Source organism: Uloborus diversus, chromosome 5 (assembly GCF_026930045.1).
Source record: "Uloborus diversus isolate 005 chromosome 5, Udiv.v.3.1, whole genome shotgun sequence".
NCBI classification, from domain to species: Eukaryota; Metazoa; Arthropoda; class Arachnida; order Araneae; family Uloboridae; genus Uloborus; species Uloborus diversus.
In genome coordinates this window covers 160,430,009-160,450,766 of record NC_072735.1, presented here as the reverse complement: position 1 = coordinate 160,450,766, position 20,758 = coordinate 160,430,009, and the positions used below count along the sequence as shown (strand labels likewise).

Sequence of the window (20,758 nt, the reverse complement as noted above, 5' to 3'; positions counted from 1 at the left end):
GACAAATTTGCTCCAAGATATGCAGCACATATTCCTTGCAAATCATAAATACCATAATGATTAGCAGCCATAAACATTTTGCAAGCCGTTTTGAAGTTCAGTTCTGGTATATCCCCAGTGTAAATAAAATGAATAACTTCCTGCAAAATGTCACTTTCCACGTCATTTACTTCGAATACATTTTCAGATGGAGGAGCAGCTTTGAAAAGAATCTTGAAGTCGGAAATGCGGGAGGCTAAAATAGCTTTGTGAGCATTTATCTGCTGCGTTCCAACATTTAATTGCACATCCATTAAGGATTCATTCTTTAACATTTTATGAGCGTCATCAGAGATTCCAGCAATCGGAGTGGCAATATATCTCGTTTTATCAGAAACACACTCTGCCAATCTTGATTTGATTTTTATGATGCAAAGTAGTGTCAATTCATCGCCTTTGATGTAATTAGTAATGAGATTTTCATCCACAAATCTATCAATATTTACTGCATTTAAATTTTCGTCCAAGCCATAAAATTTCTTGGTATGATCATGAGCAGATACACCATTCGGATCAATGAGAGATACTGATCCCTTGATTTCAGTTCCCTCTATTGGTTTCTTGTAGAACGCTACGCATACAGAAACGAAACCTTCACACGTCGCATCTCGGCCGCGAGGATAAATACTTAATCTCAACGATTCGCAGCAATTTTTGCTCCCAAGATTGAAATATGGACTTCGTATACACGTTCTAAACTTTAACGTATCGAATTCGGATTGCTTCACATTCCATGTAATTCTTCCTTTATCAATTAAATTCTCTTCTCTTAGAACCAACCAAGAACTTTCCTTATCCAAATCACAAGTTTCTAAAACCTCATTTAAATTTTTTCCAGCCATTTTGGGGCACAAAGATATTCAATCCAGTATTTAATATTAGAACATCGGCATTACATTTGTGAACAAGAGAAGGGAAAATCCCTTTAATGAGTAGGTAAAGATCGCGAATCTGCTTAGTGTTTACGCCTACTTTTATTTCGCTGTCCAATCGGATTATTTTTTAATTCTTACTAGTAGCCAATGGCGGATAAAATATTTTACAAGAGAGGCGAAGCCGATATTTCCTGATATTGTTTTTCTCGTAACTGTAATTTCCGGTCGCGAAGAATTGGGCTATTTACCATTGTCTTAAATCCACCTCCTCCGTCTGTTCCCTGTTTCGCGTTTCTCTTTTCTCAAAATAATTTATATTGTATTAAAATAAGTTTGATTTGTCAACCTTATTTCTTTATGTCTAGCTTTGAGTTCTTTGAATTTAATTGTTAATTTTTTCTGTTTGTACTTTGCATCAGTTATGTAAATGTTTTGGTTCATTTTATAAATTTGTAGAACGAAAAATGTTGAAAGAAAAATCCTGCGTAGCAACTGATAATGTGTCAGATATTTGTTGATTAGTTTTGGCTATTGGATAATTGGTGTGATTCCTATTGCATAAATACTGCGCATAACATTTACATTAAAATAAGATACAAAAATGCCCTTTATCCATCGCGTAAATGCTTCTTCATCTAGTCCATCATCTATTCAAATAAATGAGTCATCAGCTGTAATGAACTTAAATAACCAAGGTATTTCTGGTAAACTTATTTCAATTATTTATTTTTTTTCTTTTAAAAATATAGAATCCTTCTAAAATTTGTTCTGAATGTAACCTATCATCAATAGAATGTATTATTTTATTTTGAATGTCATGTACCTCACTTGTAATCCCTGCAGCAAAATTTCTATGCTCCAAGAGTTTCCAATTTTTGTTTTCTATTAACACCAGAAAGACTGAAAATTGTCGTGTACCTAGAAAGACTGAAGATTGTCATATACCTAGAACAGGCACGGATCGAAAAGAGGAGGCATGGGGGTTATGATCCCCTCCCTCCCTGCTCTCGCTAAAGTGACCAAATGTTGCATAAAGCTGTATTTTGGAGATCTACATTTGAAAAAAAATCGTCCCAAAGCCCCTATTTGAGCACAAAATTGCTTTTTGACCACTCCCTTTCCGTTAATAACCCCCCTCCAAAACCAGAAGCTAAATCCGCCCCTGACCTGTAAAGATTGAAGGCAATTCCCTTTCAATTATTTGAGACAGCTTTTTTAAAATGAAAAAATTTCTTCATGAATGAGATTGGTCCGCGTGACCAATGCAGCTTCTCTAATGACTAATTTAAAACTGGGTGCATAATAATGTTCATTGAAGCAGGGGTGCCCACCCCCCTACAATCAAGCACACACTTCCCTAAATATCCTATCCCCCAAAAGCAAGAGGCTCTCAAAAAAGTGAAAAATAACCCTCAAAACAACTCCCTCTAAAAATTTCAATTGCACAGTCTGCACCATGACCCCTTCTAGGTGGGAACCCCTGCAGTGAAGTCATTTCTGCAAGCCGAAATATAGCGTTAATTTCTTTCTTAATAAGCAATAGATACGGTTTTGCTGGTAGGTTAAAATTTTTTTTAACGCTGGATTTTCTCTCAAGTTTGTTACTTCTGTGTAATTGAATCACTAGTGGGTAGTACAAGAGGGGAGAAAAAAAGGAAAAAAAAACATTGGTAACAACCCTGAAAAAACTAGAACAGCAAATTTTAAAACCCTGATTTTGCTGAGTTTGAATTCTCTTCATTCTACTGTATATTTCTTTACTGATTCCCTTTCACTCTCTGACTTATCTTACAGCTGTGTCGTTTCCACCTATCTATTAGCAATTGCCCTAAGTGATTAGCTACCAAAATAAATCTAGATAATCCGGATAATATTCGAAACGCCAAATTTTGAAAAGGTGAACACTTGAAAATATCAGCTCACTTGAATATAACGACTTCACAAATATCACAAGTGCAAAATCGAACAATTCTCATGTACAGGAGTCATTTCTGAATTTATTTATCGCACATAGTGTATATTTTTTTAAAAATATTTCTCTTAAACTCCACTCCATTAAAAAATAGTATTTCCGAATGGTGCATCTGGAAATTCTTTAATTTTCAAGTTCAAACAAAAAAATGACTGATTAAAAAGAAAAGAATTTCAAAAAAAAGTAGAAAATTAACACTTATGCATAGTACTATATTCAAATTATTTATCCGACAATTATCAAGCTCCAAGTAAGTTACCTTTGCACAAACAAAAAGTGTGCTCTTAATTTAAGAGCTGATTAAATTCAATAAAACTTTCATCAAAAGTATTTCCTTGTTTATTTGATGATTTGTATAAACTCAATATTTTTATCTATAGAAACTGAACGCTAAAAAGTACAGCTGACTCTCAATAACTCCAAGTCCCAAGGGACTGGCTAAAACGTTTGAGTTAATGGTAGTTCGAGTTATGGAAAATTTTCACAACAGTCTTAAGAGCTTGGGAGCTCAGATCAGAAAAACTTTGAGATAAACAAATATTCGAGTTAAAAGCTATGAGTTATCGAGATCCGACTGTATCAGAGTTTTCTGCAGATTTTGAATATGAGCCCTGTAATAGATTTCACCAATGCAAAAATAGGTATAATATTATATCACCTTTAAACATTGGTAATATTTTGTGACACAAAGATTAAAAATCTCAATTGAAAAAAATTCTCTCTTTCAAAAAAAAAAAAAAAAAAAAAAGCTTAACTTCAAAAAGGGTAAGATTTTCTCATCCAAATTTTTTGTCTACAGTTCAGTCCCGACTTACAAGAGGGATGCGTTCCAAGACTCCTTGCGTAAGTTGAAATTTCGCATTGTGGAAAAATATATGCATACAAATTTTTTAAAGCATACCAATTACTTTTAGGCACTTATAAAAACCCTTCAAACTGCTCTAAAGCCTTCCTTAACCATTACAGTTTCTCTTCCATAAAGAACTGAACTTTTACTGCGTTTAAAAAATAAAAAACTGTTATTCAACATGAAATACTTAAGATACACAAAATGAATGACCAATGGGAATAAAAGATATAAAATACAACACGATACGCACTGGATGCAGTAAAATTAAAATGATACACAAAATAGTACTGTACGGTAAATAAAGTAGCAATATTTATGAGTTAAAAAATGAGGATACTAGTGATGATTTATGCTCCAAGATCGAATCAATATTCTTATCTACATTTTTAAATGCGCTTCACCTTTTATTTAAAACGTTTCAATTTGTGGCTACATCTCCTCTACCTGATCTTTTTATTAATCCACAATGCAAGAGCGCGCGTAGCTTCCATTTTCATAATTTTTACTTTGCTAGACTGTTCTGCAAGCTTAAATATTGAAACTAAGTTCTAAACTTTTACGGACATCTTTTTGTTTTGACTTTAAATTGTACATATGGAAGATTCACTCATACTTATTATCGCGCTTCTTTCAACATTTTGTAATTGTTCAAGCATATCAAGAATCTTAGCCTTTTTTAATTTTTTTATTATAAACTTTCTTTTTCTTCACATTTTCAAACTTTAGATGAAGGTGACACTAAGGTGCCATTATGGTTATTTGATGCACTAGACTAGTTTGGCATGGGAACTTTGGCTGTTAGTGATGCTCAAAGGGACGTAATAACATTCACGAAAGCAATATTTAGTAGCCAATAACGAAGCTGATACTTCCTTCTAAAAATTCATGTTGTGGGCAAAAAATTCGCGTTAACTCTAAAATTTGTTACTCGTGAAAAATTCGCGTTATAGCCATTTCGCGTAAGTCGGATCGCGTTGTAGCGGGAGTCGACTGTAATGTCCTTTGTTTTGTATCTAATTTATTTAAAATGTCCCTTGTCTAAAGTTTTTATAGCATTTGGTTGGAGTTCCAATGCCTGCTGAAAGAGGAAGGTAAATGAAACTAGAGTGAATAGCATTTCTCGTGTACACCATGTAAGCCGAACAAAGAATTTCTGTTTTTATTTTAAAGGAACTTAGATCCCTCCCTTTTTAAGAGATTTGTGAGGTTCAATATTTTCTATGATGCTAATCACTCAACGATAGAAAAAGCACTCAAATCGGGCTGTATTATGAAAAATTAGAAGGCTGCATTACATTCAGTTAATTAAACAACAGACAAACATTAAATTCAGTTATTTATTAAACAACAAACTATGAGTCTTACTAGTGTTAAAGTTATGTATTTATTTGTAATTATTGTTATGATTTTTTTTTCCAATTTAATGGAAGCAAATTGTATTTGTTATTTTAGGAGAACCACAGTTGGTGTTCGTCATCAAGCCTGTGAGTAAAATGAGGTTCCGTTACCAAACCGAAAAAGGCTCTCATGGAGTTCTCACAGGATACACGGACCCTTCTGTAAAAAGACAGAAGAAAGTTTATCCAGTTGTACAGGTATTTTGAAAAAATATAAAAAGTTGTGTCTGTTCCACTTTTTCTTATTTAAAAAATTCCTTTTTCTGCTGCACTAATAACCAGAGTAAACTTATCTTTTATTTCTATGATTTGTCAATTACTAAAGTTTTGGGAAAGATTCTTATGAGTAGGATTCAAGAATATAGCAGGGCTGCAAAGTAGGAGTTGGGGGTGTGACTGATTTTGGGGTAAAGGAGTCAGAGTCAGGAGTCGAAGGGTTTAGAGTTCCAGGAATCAGAGTTGGTTATTTTCCTCCTAAATATGCAGCCCTGCTGATAACTGCAGGTACTGCCCTTCTAAAGCAGCATGGTGAAAAAGTTCACCTTTGTCTTAGTATTTTTGCAATACAGTCAGTTCACAATGACAGGTCTCAACCCCTTTGTCTGCAATTACTTGTATGATGTTCAAGTGTGAGAAATATGCAACAAACTTTTGCTTAACTGCCCTTAAGCCAGGGCTAAGGCAGATCAACATGCAATGTTGTGCACCAGACAGCCCAGTTATCATATCCTGAGACTGCAGTTTTGTTCTTATTAGAGCTCCTCAGTTGCACGAGTTCAGTAATTAGGTTTAAAATGTTATTTAAATGAGTAGAGTTATTGTATTTTATTCTAATAATTTTAACTTTTACAGCTAAAGAACTATGTTGGAAGAAAGGCTGTCTATTTGCAAATTAGTTTATACACACTTGATGAAAAAATGCCTCATGTATTATATCTTTTTGGCAAAGACTGTGATGAAAACGGAATATGCAGAGTGAAGTTCAGTAAAGATTTGACTGCAAGGTAAGTTTTTTTGTGTAAGAGAGATTTTTTGTTCAGCTTGTATACTAGTATATGGGTCATTCTACCGAAGACGGTATTTTTGTCCCGCACATGACACCTTGTATATTTATTAAGAAAAATAACTTAAAAGGGTAATGAGCAAAAGTGCTCTGCATAAGAAATAAAAAATGTATATGTGACTTCTTGTTCTTGTGCAAAAAAATTTGCAATTGTCTTTTAAAATCAAGGGTAGAAATGGAGGAAAAAAAATAACACTGCTCCAATGGACCAGTAACTACAAAATTTCACTGGTCCATACAAACTTTTAGTGATCCAGTCTCGAGTCCTGGTTTTAAATAATAAAATTAATAAAAGAAAAAAAAAGTAACATGACAATATGGAGTCGATTAGAAGTTTTCTAAGAACAAAAAACAGCACGTTATGAGGTGGTAGAAAATTCTTAACCTGTCTTTTCTTACAAAGAAAATCTAAACATTGCAAGTAAAGGCAAAAACTTTCAGCTGATTCAAAACAATTTTTATGCTTAAAATATTTGAAAGGAAAACAAGAATACAACTTCCCTGATCCCATGGACCACTGAAAATGGTATTCTGCTGGTCCAATGGATGTTTTTGTGGTTCCGGACCAGCGGACCACTGTTAACTTCTAGCCCTATTTAAAATTTACATTTGAATGCAATAGGGGAATGTGTGGCAAAGTGAAATAACGGGGCAAAATGAAGTGGTGAAATATTTACTCAGCTGTTAGCGCCACTTACCTAGAAATATTTTAACTATGTAGTAACATATGTAGTCCATTCCAGTTAGGAAAAAACTACTTCTGAAAAACAAAGCATGTGATAATGCAAGCAATTTTCAAAAATGGATACTCAAATTCTAATATTTTGTTGTAAGTCTGAAACTATTTTGATATTATCAAATTGTAAAGTTCTTGTTGTTAACATATTTTAAATATTGATTGGGACCTTCTAATATTTGGTGCAGTATTGTTAATATTTAGCTTATTTGTGATTTTAATGTTTTTCACAATTAGTAAAGTGCATGCGGGGCAAAGTGAAATAGTTCATTTCAGTGGCGTATATATGATTTTATTTTGGAAGGGGCCCAAAACAAAGATCAGCTCCTCCCTCCCCCCTTTGCAATTTCTATTTTTCTTGGGAGGAGGGGGAGGAGCAACAGTGTCTTGATCTTCTCATTTTTTTCAAGGTGGGGCAAGGACTTCATATTGTCACCCAGTGTCACAACCTAACAAAAAGGTTAAAGGAGAGCACTCTTAAACACTTTGGCTTCTAACAGGGGAGGGGAAGGGAATCCAGGGGTTTTCCCCCGGAATTTTTTTGAAATTGTAGTCCTAGGAACGCAGTTTTAGACGGTCTCTGGTGATTCTATGGGGAGAAAAAATTCGGTAGGCTTTCTGCGAAAATGTTTAGACTTTGAAATCTTAAAAACGCCATTATAGACTATTTGTTGACGTTAGGGTAATGAAAGGTATGGGACTTCTTTAAATTGCCTGCCTGATTGATTAAAAAAAAGAGAGCGAAATCCATCATCCCTCTGCTCAGTTTTTTGAAATTGAAGTTTTATAAACGCAGTTTCAGACTAACTTAGATGATGTTATGAGCAGGGCGGTTCTGGGGTTCTCCAAAAAATCTAGTTTGAAATTGAAGTCCTGAAAAACGAAGTTTTAAAGAGATAGTCATTGATACAAGGGGGAGGGATTGAAATACTCTCCACTTTTCGAAATTGTAGGTTTTTCATTTTTAGATTCCATACGGGAGCAGTCAGAGCCTCGTCCGAAATAATTTAGTAATTGAAGTCTTAAATACGTGATTCGGGACCATATTTGGAAACGTTAGTGGTTTTGGCGATGTTAGCGTGATTACCTGATGAATAGTCAGCAACTTTTTAATTTTTTTATTTTAAACTTATTTTCAAAAGCAATTCAGATTTTTTCCCAACATTAGGCAATTTTTGGAAAGGAAGAGAGGATCCTCCCCTGAAAGGTGAAACTCAATTTCAGGTTATCTTTGGAGATAAATAACGAATAAATACCTTTGTGCTGAAAATTCAAAAAAACAGTAATCCAATGTCAGAAAGCACAAATATTGCAAGATATTGCAGACACGTGTTTCGGTGTTACAAGGAACACCTTTTTCAATGCAAAGAAATGTGAGCTTCTGGATGAAAAGTCATCCGAGAAAAGCAAAGCAACACGGTGGAACAGGAGATAGTATAAATATCAAAAACTAGAAATTAAACAAAACAAAAAAGATAAAATGACACCATGGAGGCAAAATTTATTATATAATTCCATCAGGAAAAAAACCGTTAAGTAATAAATTTTCCAAGAAAACCCATAAACAATGCAAAAAGTCCAAAAATGAAACCACTCTGAATAAATTAGCAATAAATTTACCAGCAGGAAAAACTATGTATGAAAGCAATGTATCAAATGGAGAAATGCATTTAAGAACAAAGTGAAGGATAAACATATTGGAATTAGTTAATCACCAAACGAAATAAGAAAGCAAGAAATGAAAAAAATAAAAGTAAGAAATGTACGACGTTTACATAAAAAATAATATAAAAACTAAACCAATTTTAACAAAGGAGTCCACACAGAAGAAAAATAGGGAATTGTAGTAAGATCATTGACTAAATTAGAACGGTTCCTCAGGATGTGGAAAGATTCCCAAAAATCAAGATCCAACGAATTGGGGCATTTTTGGATAATTTGATAAGAGTTAAAATCAAAAGAATGATTTGATTCCCAACATAGACATAAGGAGCGGTTAGGGATCTTCCTCCGAAATTATTCAAAGTTAAAATCCTCCAAACTGCTACCTTTTGAAACTGACTAGGTTTGGTTTTAAAGATAAATTTCGTGTTAGTTAAATAATTGTTCAGCTCAGGATGGTGGATTTTCACTAGGTTAAATAGTATTTTATAGGAGGCACTGACTTCAAAAGGTGATTAAAAACTAAGAGATCGTATATAATTAGTTAGGTATTAAAATAATTTGTCATATAGTATTTAAAATCAGTGTTTATTTTATAATTGGATGTTTAGTTTAGTTGATTTTTGCACTGGAATTGTAAAATAATTTTGATTTATAGGTTTAGGTAGGAAATTGTATGTAAATGTGACCAATTATTTTTTGTTTTTAATTTCGTTCTTTTTTAAAGGCGTTTTTTTTTTTTTTAATTTAAAAATAATTGGTCGTTACCTTAGTGAAAGGATGTTGGTTCGGGGACCTTCCTCCAGAAATATTTTTTAATTGCTGGTCGAAAAGTGCCTAAACAAATGCGTTTTTATTACATCAATTTCCATTATTACTCCAATCAAACAACTAAAACTTATTTTAAATTTCTTGCAGGAGGCGAGAGTTAAGGAGAGAAACATTTGAAAACCCTTCTTTTCAGAATGACTAGGGGAAAAGGGGTGGAGGGGTTAAAGAAAGAGAGGGGAACTTAATGTGCTAAGCAATAACCTGCATCTGTTAAATATTTTTAATTTAAAGATTTCTTTTTGAGAGAATCGAGTTTTTTTTCGCAACATTATTTGCTTTTATTTTTGTTAAAATATCTTCGCTTCCCCAAGACGCGTTCCTTTCTTGAATAAGGGGTACGGAACCCCTGACCCCTTCTGAACACCACACCATTGCCTGGTGCCTTCTAACCCAGGGTTCCCAAACTTTATCGCAGCACCTTTTGAAGAATTAGAATTTTCTCACGGCATCTAGTCTAGTTTTACATATATATTACTGTTACTATTGACACTCCGCGGCACCCCTCACCTCTTCCTGCGGCACCCAGTTCGGAAATCCCTGAACTAACATATTATAAGTTTTTTTAGCACTATCATTATTTTTTTCATTTATTTATTTATTTATTATTATTATTGCTTTTTTTGTAGCCTAAAGTTTGTAAATTATCTGTGAGCAAACTGAAACCAAATGATAACTGTCTGTAGTTAAATTTTTTTCCAGATTTTGGAGGGGGCCCCGGCCCCCTCAGCCCCTCCCTTATATACGCCCTTGGTTCATTTCGTTTACTCATTCAATTATTTAATAAATCACTTACGTGTTCATTTAATCACTAATTTATTTACATTTCTTTATTTAATAATTCACTCATTAATTTATTCATTCACTTATTTTCTTATTCAGTTCTCAAAAGGTGGGAGCAAACACAGACCTCAACTTTGAAGCTTTAGCACCAAATAACTTTCATTTTAATTAACTCAAAAATTTTTGAGTTAAATTATAATTCTGTATGAATATAAGAATCAACATAAATTATGGAAAAAATGCGCTTCAAATACCCTTAAAAAATATTTTCTCTGCTAAAAGGCACATTTTTTTGGACATTCAAAATGTTTACTGAGCAAATGAACCATCAAAAAAAATATATTTTTTTAAAATTATTTTCATGCATTTCAAAAAAATAATTAAGGGTATGAATCTCAAACTGAATAATTTTTTGATAATATTTCCCACAATTTACAAAAGTAAAGACATATTTTTTTGTAAACGATTTTAGAAAAAAGTAAGTTGGAAGTTTGATGAACGTCCAAAAGTTACGATCTGCACAATGCTATTATTTGAGAGCTAAATATATGATATATATGTTTTAAAGGTTTTTTTCGATCCTCAAAATCAATTTTTAATTATTTTAGTGTTTTCATATGTTTTTATGCAGTATTTTTGAAGCAAAATCATTTTTCTTTAACATATATGTGAGATGTCCAAATTGCGTTACGATCTAGACGCCAATAATTCTGTCCATTTATTCAATGTTATAAATGATCTTCTGTCATGCAACTTTAATAAAAAAGGCTAGTATAATGTTAATTTCTTTAATCCATTGGTATTTTGCACAATTAATACGTTATGCATTGAACATTACATAAATAACAGTAGAAACACAAGTTTTGATCATAACAAAGGCATTTAAGTAAACAAATAGGCGGCAAAAATCGCCAAGCAAACCCTGATTGGTGACAACTCACAGCGTACGATAAGCAAAGGATTACCAGCGAGGAATTCCGGTTTTCGTCAACAGCGTCGGTTTTGACGACTTTATCACCTGCGCTGGCAAAATGGATGGTTTTTTGTTTCGGATTTTACGAAACCATAACAAAGTTTTATTATTTAAAGACCAATATATAAAGTTGTCAATGTACTTCATAAATCCTCTTTTTTTCATTGCAGAATTTAAAAATAGGTGAAATTTTCTTTGGAAAAGTTCAAAAACTGAAACTTTCATTATGATGATGTCCAAAATCTGGACATCATCCTGCCTACTGGACAACTGTATGTCCAAAATCTGTTACTAACAGACCGATCATTAAATTTTCTATTTATCAATTTTTATAAATATTTGCTGTCCTTTTATGTTTGTATATGATGTTCTAGGCGTATATACTGTGCAGTAAAAGCGAAATTGATGTCAAATTTCAAAATGTTAAAAATGGCTCAGAAGTAACTTTTTTTGTTCCCATCTTTTATACACTCATTTATTTTTCCTCATTTGTTAATTAATTGTTTAATTTACTTAGTAGTTTATTGTTTCATTATATTTTATTTATTCATTTATTCTTTCATTTGCTCATTAATTTGTTCAAAAATGTTTTTCTTAATCGAATGGAAAATATTTTATTCGAAAAAATTTCATTTTTTACTTTGCCCAATGAATGAGAAAAAGTGAAAAATTTTCACTTTTTCTTAAAGGCACAATTGAGGTAGTGAGAAGCAAAGGGATGCAAATGGCAAAATTAAAAATGTTCAGATAACCAGTACAAATGGTAGGTGAACTTCTCCTCTGTCTTGGGGCAAGAGATTGTACTAGTAGCCCTGGTAGTGCTGCTGCAGGGGTGGCAAATAGGGGAATCAAGAGGGAGCGGTCGCACCCCTAAATTTTTTGAGCAGAATGATAGAAAATGGGTGAATTCAATTTATGTAAGTCGGAAATCAATGTTCATTCAAGGAAATCTCGCTGGTTCTCAGCAACTATTTGATGAAACTCAACACATTCTCAGACTAGAAAAAGTGTTTTTCGTTAATTGGATGATGACTTAGAAATTCATGAAGTATTTTCGTCTTTTTCAGAACATAGAAAACTAATAGAGAACCATGGTTAATTTTAACTAAAGAAGACATTGCCTCATATAGGCTAAAAATTTCACACTTGTGTGCCCAGTGTACCAATGGTATGTCCAATATGAGAGGCTCGTGAAAAGTGGTGTAGCAGCATGGTTTTCACAAGAAAATTCCTTGATATTTTACATTCACTTTACGTTCATTTTTTAAGTTGTATATTTATTTAATGAGTGTTCATCTCTTTCTTCTGCTAGAAACTTGTTACAGCTGCTCAATACATTATAATGCTTTCTTAGAAACTTAGTAAAAATGTATGTGATTATTGAATAAAAAAAGACATATCAACCAAATACCTTTTATGGGTGTTGGCCTAGCACCCCTTAAATTACAATTAACATGTTTCAACTAGTTTATCTCACCACTTATATCACGATTGTATCAGTCAACTGCCTAATCCTAGTATGAGAGAAATTTTTTAAGGACGTTTTTCCACCTTCTAATGCGGATGCCTGAAGATGTATCTCACACGTGCAGTCGCCGATCAATGACGTCACTTTACGTAATCGATGAAGCATCGTAACTGATCGCCATGTGCTCGATGCTCATTGGCCAGGCGCTATGCTGGCGAGTATCAGAAGCTGATTTGGCGTCCGCATGCTAATGAGTTGACTTAGGATATAAGGAAAGGTTTCGAGTAGGAAATTGACTTCTTCGGCGTTTTTCTCTCTGGCTTCGTGACTTGAGCGCTCGTTTGCTTTTAAGCAACGATGCAGGTTTATTTTAATAGATAGTTCTTAATAGTTAGATATAGCTTAGCTCTATTTCGCGTTGTTTCAATTGTTTTTAATATTCTTAAACTAACTTTACTAAATTACCAAATAAATTTGGTTTTATTTTAAGTTGTCTTCAACTATTTTTTTACGACTACTATCATCATGCATTTGTAGTCATATTCAATTTGGCTGTCGTATTTGGAGGCATTCTTGAGCATTCTCTTGCTCATTAATGGGGCTCTATAATTATGCAATCGCGGAGTGACACAAGATAATCTTCAAGAGTTAAAACAATAAAAAATTTCCTCTAACTTCAAAGCAGTGATTTGACGACTGGAAGAATTATTGCAAAACAATTCTTTCAATGGTGAAAAAGCTCATTCCCTTTAGCATGTTTAACTTCGTTTGAATTTTTATTCAAATTGTTTGTATTGAAGAAAGTTTTTGAAAAATGCTTTACTCTATCAAAACATCATCAATCTGCTACTCTTAATTTTCGGACTATTCAAGCCAAAGTTCAATCTACAATTGAAACTGAAAATAGATTTTTTATAGATGTATATTTCAATCAATCGTGAAATTTTTCAAAAAAATTCTTCCTCCGACCCAATTTTAAAGAGTAGCAAAAAATGATTTTTGCTTATTTTGTATGAAGTAATAGATTCAGTTTCGAATAAAATTAACACAAGATTTGATGATATTAATTTTTCTGTATGGTTGGCTGGGATTATGGTTATTTGGATTGGATTTTGAAAAATAAAAATAAAATGTTTCAACTGTGAGTAAAATTTTTAGCATGAGACAAGAAAAATTACAAGCAATATACCGACAGAATAGTTTTCACATCCAGAGACTACAGTTTCGTCCTTGTTATGGACTTATAAGTCTGGAATAGTGAATAACAGAGCTAGAGGCAGATATCTCATTGAAGCTGAGAGTGCCGACATGACTAGATTATTCAATGATGAAAATTTTAAGCCCCTCACAGTTTTTGAAGTGATTTTGAACAGCAGGATATAAAAAGTGTTTTAATACATAACTTTGTGTTACTTCAATTTTTTTTAACTATTACAATGAGTTCAGCTAGTAGAGAAAGATTTTTTTTATGTCTCAGGAGGTTAGAGAAATATTTTCGAAGCACAAAGGGGAAAAAAAAAATTACCTTTTCCATTTAGCTGAACTGGCAAAACAGCACGACATTGGGCACTGATAGATTAGTAACACGATTCCCTGCTCTTCCGAATTCCAAAAGTCATGCATTATAACTTTTCCAAAAGGTATAAAAACCTTTAGTAGTTTTGTGTGATAACTTTTTAGTCAATGAACCAAAATTTTAATTGTTTCTAAACACTAATTTTATTCATACTAAACTGATTTTATGACAACTTCTTATTAGCTAATGTGCGTTTGGTTTCGCTTTGGGGTTATACACATTTAAGAAACTCGACCCCCCAAATGAAATGGTGAAATGCCGCCCCTGTGCTGCTGTACAGCATGATTTTGAAAAAAATTTCAATGAAAGCCTACCTAGGATCTGATCTTTAAATGCGTTTTACTCGAAACTTAAAATAGTCCACTTGCATCCCTTTGCTTCTCACTGCCTCAATCGTAGTGTCAAAAATGAAAAATAATGTTTCAATGCAATTCAAGTATTATTGTAAAATATAATGTTTTTTCTTAAAATACTGTAATTTTCAAAACAAATTTTCAATTTGTTCATTTTGAATAAGCTCACTCATCTTAACTATTTCACTTTGACCCTCATTCGCCTATATTAATTGTCATGTGCAGGACAAAATAGCTACTTTGGCATGGAGTGGACCTAGAGATGTTTTTTTTCAATGGTTTGATTTCTAAACAAATCAGATTAGTTTCCTTTACATTGATCCTTAGCTTTCAAAACCGATATTTTGTTTCATTATTAATATGTTATTGAAGCAAAAATTTAACTACTTCATACCGCAATTTTCTTTATTCCTTCAGTTATATAGTTCATATAAGGGAATGTAGAACAAAGTGAAATATTTACTGTGTTTTTAGCTCCATGTATCAGGCATTTTAATTATATAGTAGCACAAGTAGACTTCCAGTCGGGGGAAAAAATATCCCTGAAAATCAAAGCATATGATAATACATGCTTTGATCATAAAGTTTTAAAACCACATTTAAAAACTCTGATTGCAACCTTTTTTTTTCAAACTAAATTTAATTTATTACTTCAGTTACATAGTTTATGTTCAGAAATGTGGGGCAAAGTGAAATAGTGAAATAATTGCTGAGTTTTTAGCGCCACATATCAGGTAACATTTTACTTATGTAGTAACACACGTAGGCTGCTCTGAAGATCAAAGCATATGGTAATATAAGAAATTTTCTAAAATGAATACTGATAATGTGAGATTTTGTTGTAAGTCAAAAAATATTTTGTTATTTTAAAATGATAGAGTTCTTGCTATTAACATTTTAAATATTAATTGAGACCTACTAATATTCAGTGTGATATTTATTTATTTATATTGTGAAGCTTATTTCTATTTAAAATGCTTTGTGCAATCAGTCAAGTGCATGCGGGAAAAAGGGAATTATTTTTTTGTTTACTTATTCAACCATTTATTAAATCACTTACATATTATTTTATTAACTAATTCATTTGCATTACTTCATTTAATTATTTAGTTATATTTATCCATTCATTCACTTATTTTCTTCTTCATTAAGTATTTTATTCACTCATTTATTTTTTCTAATCTAGTTAATACTTTGATTTATTTATTAGATCATTTATTGTTTTGTTATCTATACATTTGTCTACACATTCTTTTATTCACTTATTCATTTGATCAGACATATCTTTAATTTACAAATAGATAATATCTCATTAGAAAAATACTTAATTTTTCACTTTGTCCCATGGGGAAAAAAAAAACTGAAAGTTTTCCAAATTTTTTTGAAGGTACAAATGTATGACCAAGAATAAAAAAATGTGTTTCAATGCAAATTTTATCACAAAATAAATTATTCCTTCTTTATGTACTGTAATTTTCAAAACAAATTTCCAGTTTGTTCACTTTGAACAAATTCAATTACCTTAACTTTTTCACTTTGCTGCACATTCCTTTACTTAGTTAAGCATGCCTTTTATGTTCATTATAGATATGAATATAAAATTGTAGTATTTTTTAATTATGCACTGTATACTTTGAATTTAAATTTCACATATGTTAAATGCTGCGTGCATCACTAAAAGTGCTTAGTTTTTTAATTTAAAAAATATTTAATTTTGACTTTGAAAATTCAATGCAAATCATGTTAAAAGATGAGCTAAAACTCAAAGAAAAGAAATCTTTCATTTTGTGCCTACTTGTTTTCTCAAAAATTCTTTATAATAAATCAAATTATTATAAATTCAAACATGAAACTATGTTTTTCTCTCAGTTTAAATGGCGATTTTTCATGCTTCAAACAAAAGTTTTTTTAAACTCTCAGTTTTTGTTAATGCATTTAGTTTCCAAGTTTCTATTGGGAGTAGAAAAAAAGAAGACGTACTTGAGATTTTGAGGCAAAAAAAGAAACAAGAATATGGAAATGGTAAATGCAGCTTTTTTTTCTGTTACATTTTTTATATTACTAATACACGCATACAGCATCCAACAATATGTACACGAAAATTAGTTTGTCAGGCAGAAATCTGTACAGTGCTGTGCTTTGTCCATAAGACCAAGTTATTGATCAAGTTTTTGTGTCTGAAAGTAATACTGCCGTGCAAAGCACAAAACTCGTTTCTGCACTTTTTATCAAAATTGAGATGTAGTCTGCAAGTGATTCTTTGTCACATATTTTACCTAAATACAACGTTTTATTGTCATTTGCGAATGGAAAATATTTTTGAAAAAAATCTGAAAAAGTTGCGTCTGTATCAAATACATGGATGCACACAACTTTAAACGGCATTTCCTCATTTTGAACTCGGGTGCAGATACAAGTTTTGCTCTTAGCACGGCAGATTACAGCTAATTGTGCCAAAAAAGAATTTGTTCTCTGCCACTTTTCCCCCCTTAACGTTGTGCAAACAAGAGAGATGTGTAGTATTCATGTAAATTTTCCCACTCTAATTCCAACCAAAATTTTTATTTTAATCACTCCTGAATAAATTTTTACTAGTTCTTTTGTAATGTTTGTTCATATTTTTAAAAAAATATAGATGCAAAGGTATGGACAACGAAAAAGTCAAATTTAGCCACTTACAAGGCCATTTTAATAGATTTCGTCATGCCCTCTGATCTATTTTCGATAACTCAAGAACAGTTAGAGTTGTAAAATGTCAATTCTTATGGTTAGGTTCTTTACAGTGTCTAGTTGTGCACCTTCCTTTTTGATTACAATTCAATATTCTAAAAGTATTACTGGATTGGCATTTGTGGGCTTATACAAAAAGAAAACTTGTTTATTCAAATGTTAATGCTTTATGCTTCTAAATAGAGCATGATCTTTAAAATTTCGCTTGAAAGAGCCTCAAAATTATGTAAAAAAGCAGCATTTTAATAAGTTTAGTATTTCCCAACATTGTTGGGACTGGAATCAGACTTTCAATTTTAACTCTTATCAAATTATTCCAATTTATTATATCTTGACTTTTGGGAATTTTACCACATTCTGAGGAATAGTTCTATTTTAGTTGACATCTTAAAGTTATTCCATATTTTTCTACTGCGTGTCTTCCTTTTTTCAAATTATAATTTTTGTCTTTTTTCCCATCTATTTGCATCGATTTTGCATAACTTTTGTTATTAAAATTTTTTCCATTCATTTTTATCTATCTTGCTTAGATTATTTTTTTCCCATTCATTTTTATCTATCTTGCTTAGATTATTTTTTCCCATTCATTTTTATCTATCTTGCTTAGATTATTTTTTTTCCCATTCATTTTTATCTGTCTTGCTTAGATTATTTTTTTCCCATTCATTTTTATCTATCTTGCTTAGATTATTCTTAACTTGTCTTTGTTTCGAAATTTTTGTGTTTTGTTTCATTTCCTAGTGTTTCATTCAGCTTTTACTTTTGTTGTGGTTTATGGCTATTGAAATGGCCTTTGTTTTAACTTTGTGACTTAATCTTCCTCTAATTGACTTCTTTATTGTACAGGTTGAATACATGTGAAAAAGCTCTTGCTCATTGTTTGCATTCCTATTGGTTGTTTATTAACTTATAATTTTCTAATTGGTGTTTGCTTAGTCTGCAATTTTTACTTTTTAAGCTGCTTGCTTATGCTTATGCCTCTTTGCTTTTGTCAGACATCTTTTCATACATGAGCACACTTTTTTTGCATTGAAAGAGGTGTTCCTTGTAATCCCGAAACACATGCAAGCAGTAATCTACAATTCTTTGGAATTAAACATTGTTATTTTTTATTTTATTTGACATTGTTTGTTGATAAGCATACCTTTTAAAAATCAAGTAAGGTTATGAATATTACCAGTTTCAGCTTTATTCTTTGACTTTACATTAGAAAACTTAAAATTTTGAACCCTATTTTCAGAATGACAAGAAGTGTATAATGTTTAAACTTCAAGATTTAAAAATAATGTTTTTGTACATATTCCAAATTTGCTCTTAACTGTGAATATTTTTCAAGCTACAATAAATGCGTAGTAATAAATAATCATGATGTACATTTGTGTACAGTGAAATCCTGATTTTACGTCCCTGGAATATTGGGTTTTCCCATATTTTACATTTTTGTTTCATCAGAGAGGTCCCAGTTACCTGTACAATAATAATGTCAGTTTAACCCAACAATTAAATCCTGGAAGATTCTGCTTTGAGCTCAATGACTAAAAAACTGTTCACTACCGCGGAGAATTTTTCACCTAAACACCAGGATTTGTAGCTAAATGTGTTAAAATAATCTTACAATGGTATGTATAATAATGTTCTTTTCATAATATATAGATATTATGCTTTTGAAAGTGTCATCTTTGCCAGGGTGCGATTTAGAAATTTTGGGACTGTATGCATGACAAACCTGTGAGGGCCCCTTGACTTGCGGAACAACAGAACCTGCTCAATCGCACATCTTTTTGTCATTACAGAAGTCCCCCACTCCCCAAAAAAAATGATGTACCATCCAAAAAAGTTTTGGTGATAATGTCACTGTAATGTATTTGTACTTTGATACTTACATAAATAAACAATTCAAAAGATTTAAACATCTTGAAGTATTGTGAATCAACAGAAACAAAATAAATGCCTTATTTAGGCGGTTACAGAGAACTCCATGCTAACATGGAGTGACATCTGAGTGGTCTCATTCTATTCTAGATGTCTCTCCAGATAGTTTTCCCCACTACATGGGAGAGAGAAACCTCTGTTCTCATAAACCTTGAACCCCCCTCTGAACTCATAAACCTTGTTAAAACAGAGTCAGCAATAACAATTTAATTTTAAACTTATACACTGGAACAAATATATATATATATATATATATATATATATATATATATATATATATATATATATATATATATATATATATATATATAGAGCAAAACAAATGAAAATGTGCATTATGAAAAAAATTATTTTTGTAATTTTTGGCCCCTCCCCCATGCTAGGGGCCTATAAAGCCTGTTCTTCTTGTTCTTACACTTACATCAGGCCCTGACCTTTACTACCTTTAGTTTTCAATTCGATTTTTTCTTTCTATGTATCACTCATATTTTACGTTTTTTAGACTCAGTCCATCGAGAAACGTAAAATGGGAGTTTCACTGTATTCATCTTTAAAATAGTTTTCATGATGCGGTGTTAAAATAATTCATTACTGATGTTCTGCAAATAACAATTTAGATTTTGAACCTAAGTTGGCAGAGATCGAAGAAGAAGCCAAAAAAATCAACCAAAATGCTGCAAAACTATGTTTGGAAGCTTTTGTTGCAAGTGACCCAAACAGACCAATTTGTCATGCATTTTCAGATGCAATATATAATAGTAGTGAGTATATATGTTATTTTCAGAAAAAATCTTCTTAATTATAAAATCTAGGATATGTTGATACTTAGAATTTATATAAGAGGTTGTTTTTATGTTTGCTTTTTTATTTATGTTAAAGTATTGTTTTTTTTTTTTGAAACAAGAATTTGCTAACTATTGGGTTGGACTGAAAGTTCTGTCATATTTAAAAGAAAGGAAAGTTCTGTCATATTTTAAAGAAAATATTTGAATTCATTTATAAAAATATGTGTTTAATATTAATCTCTATTATATATGCTCCGTTATTTGTTACAACTTAATGCCGTCTTTCAGGTAACCTGTGAATTCCTGTTTTGTAGAAGTTATCCTCCTTGGAGTTAAAATAGTCAGCAACTGCCTTAGAACACTTTCAAAACACTCAAATTTTTTTCACGTTAGATAATTTTTCAGAGACTTGAATAGGTAATAATCAGATGGTGCAATGTCAAGTGAATACGGTGGTTGACTAAGGACTTCCCATCCTAAGGCATTCAGTTTTTGTTGTGTCATCATTGCATAGGCGGTCGAGCATTATCGTGGTGGAACAGTATTCCTTTTCTGGACGCTAATGCTGGCCTTTTTTCTTTGATAGCTGCATCAAATTTATCCAGCTGATTGCAGTACAGATCCGCGTTGATGATTTCTCCCTGTTTCAGCAACTCATAATACACTGGACCTTTCCTGTCCCATTACAAACAAAGCAGTACTTTTCATTGATGGATACTTGGTTTTGGACTTGTTG

General features: G+C 31.9%; 1 protein-coding gene across 1 annotated transcript in view; it reads left to right on the top strand.

Moving 5' to 3' along the window:
• The first annotated feature begins 1,183 nt into the window (after positions 1-1,183).
• Positions 1,184-20,758, top strand: part of LOC129223223 (nuclear factor NF-kappa-B p105 subunit-like) — an 89,321-nt gene continuing 69,746 nt past the window's right edge. Inside the window, exons 1-5 of the mRNA XM_054857788.1 lie at positions 1,184-1,618; positions 5,189-5,331; positions 5,986-6,137; positions 16,515-16,597; positions 19,855-19,998. Coding sequence (XP_054713763.1) covers positions 1,516-1,618; positions 5,189-5,331; positions 5,986-6,137; positions 16,515-16,597; positions 19,855-19,998 — 625 coding nt within the window. The 5' untranslated portion in view covers positions 1,184-1,515. The remainder of the gene's footprint in view (positions 1,619-5,188; positions 5,332-5,985; positions 6,138-16,514; positions 16,598-19,854; positions 19,999-20,758) is intronic.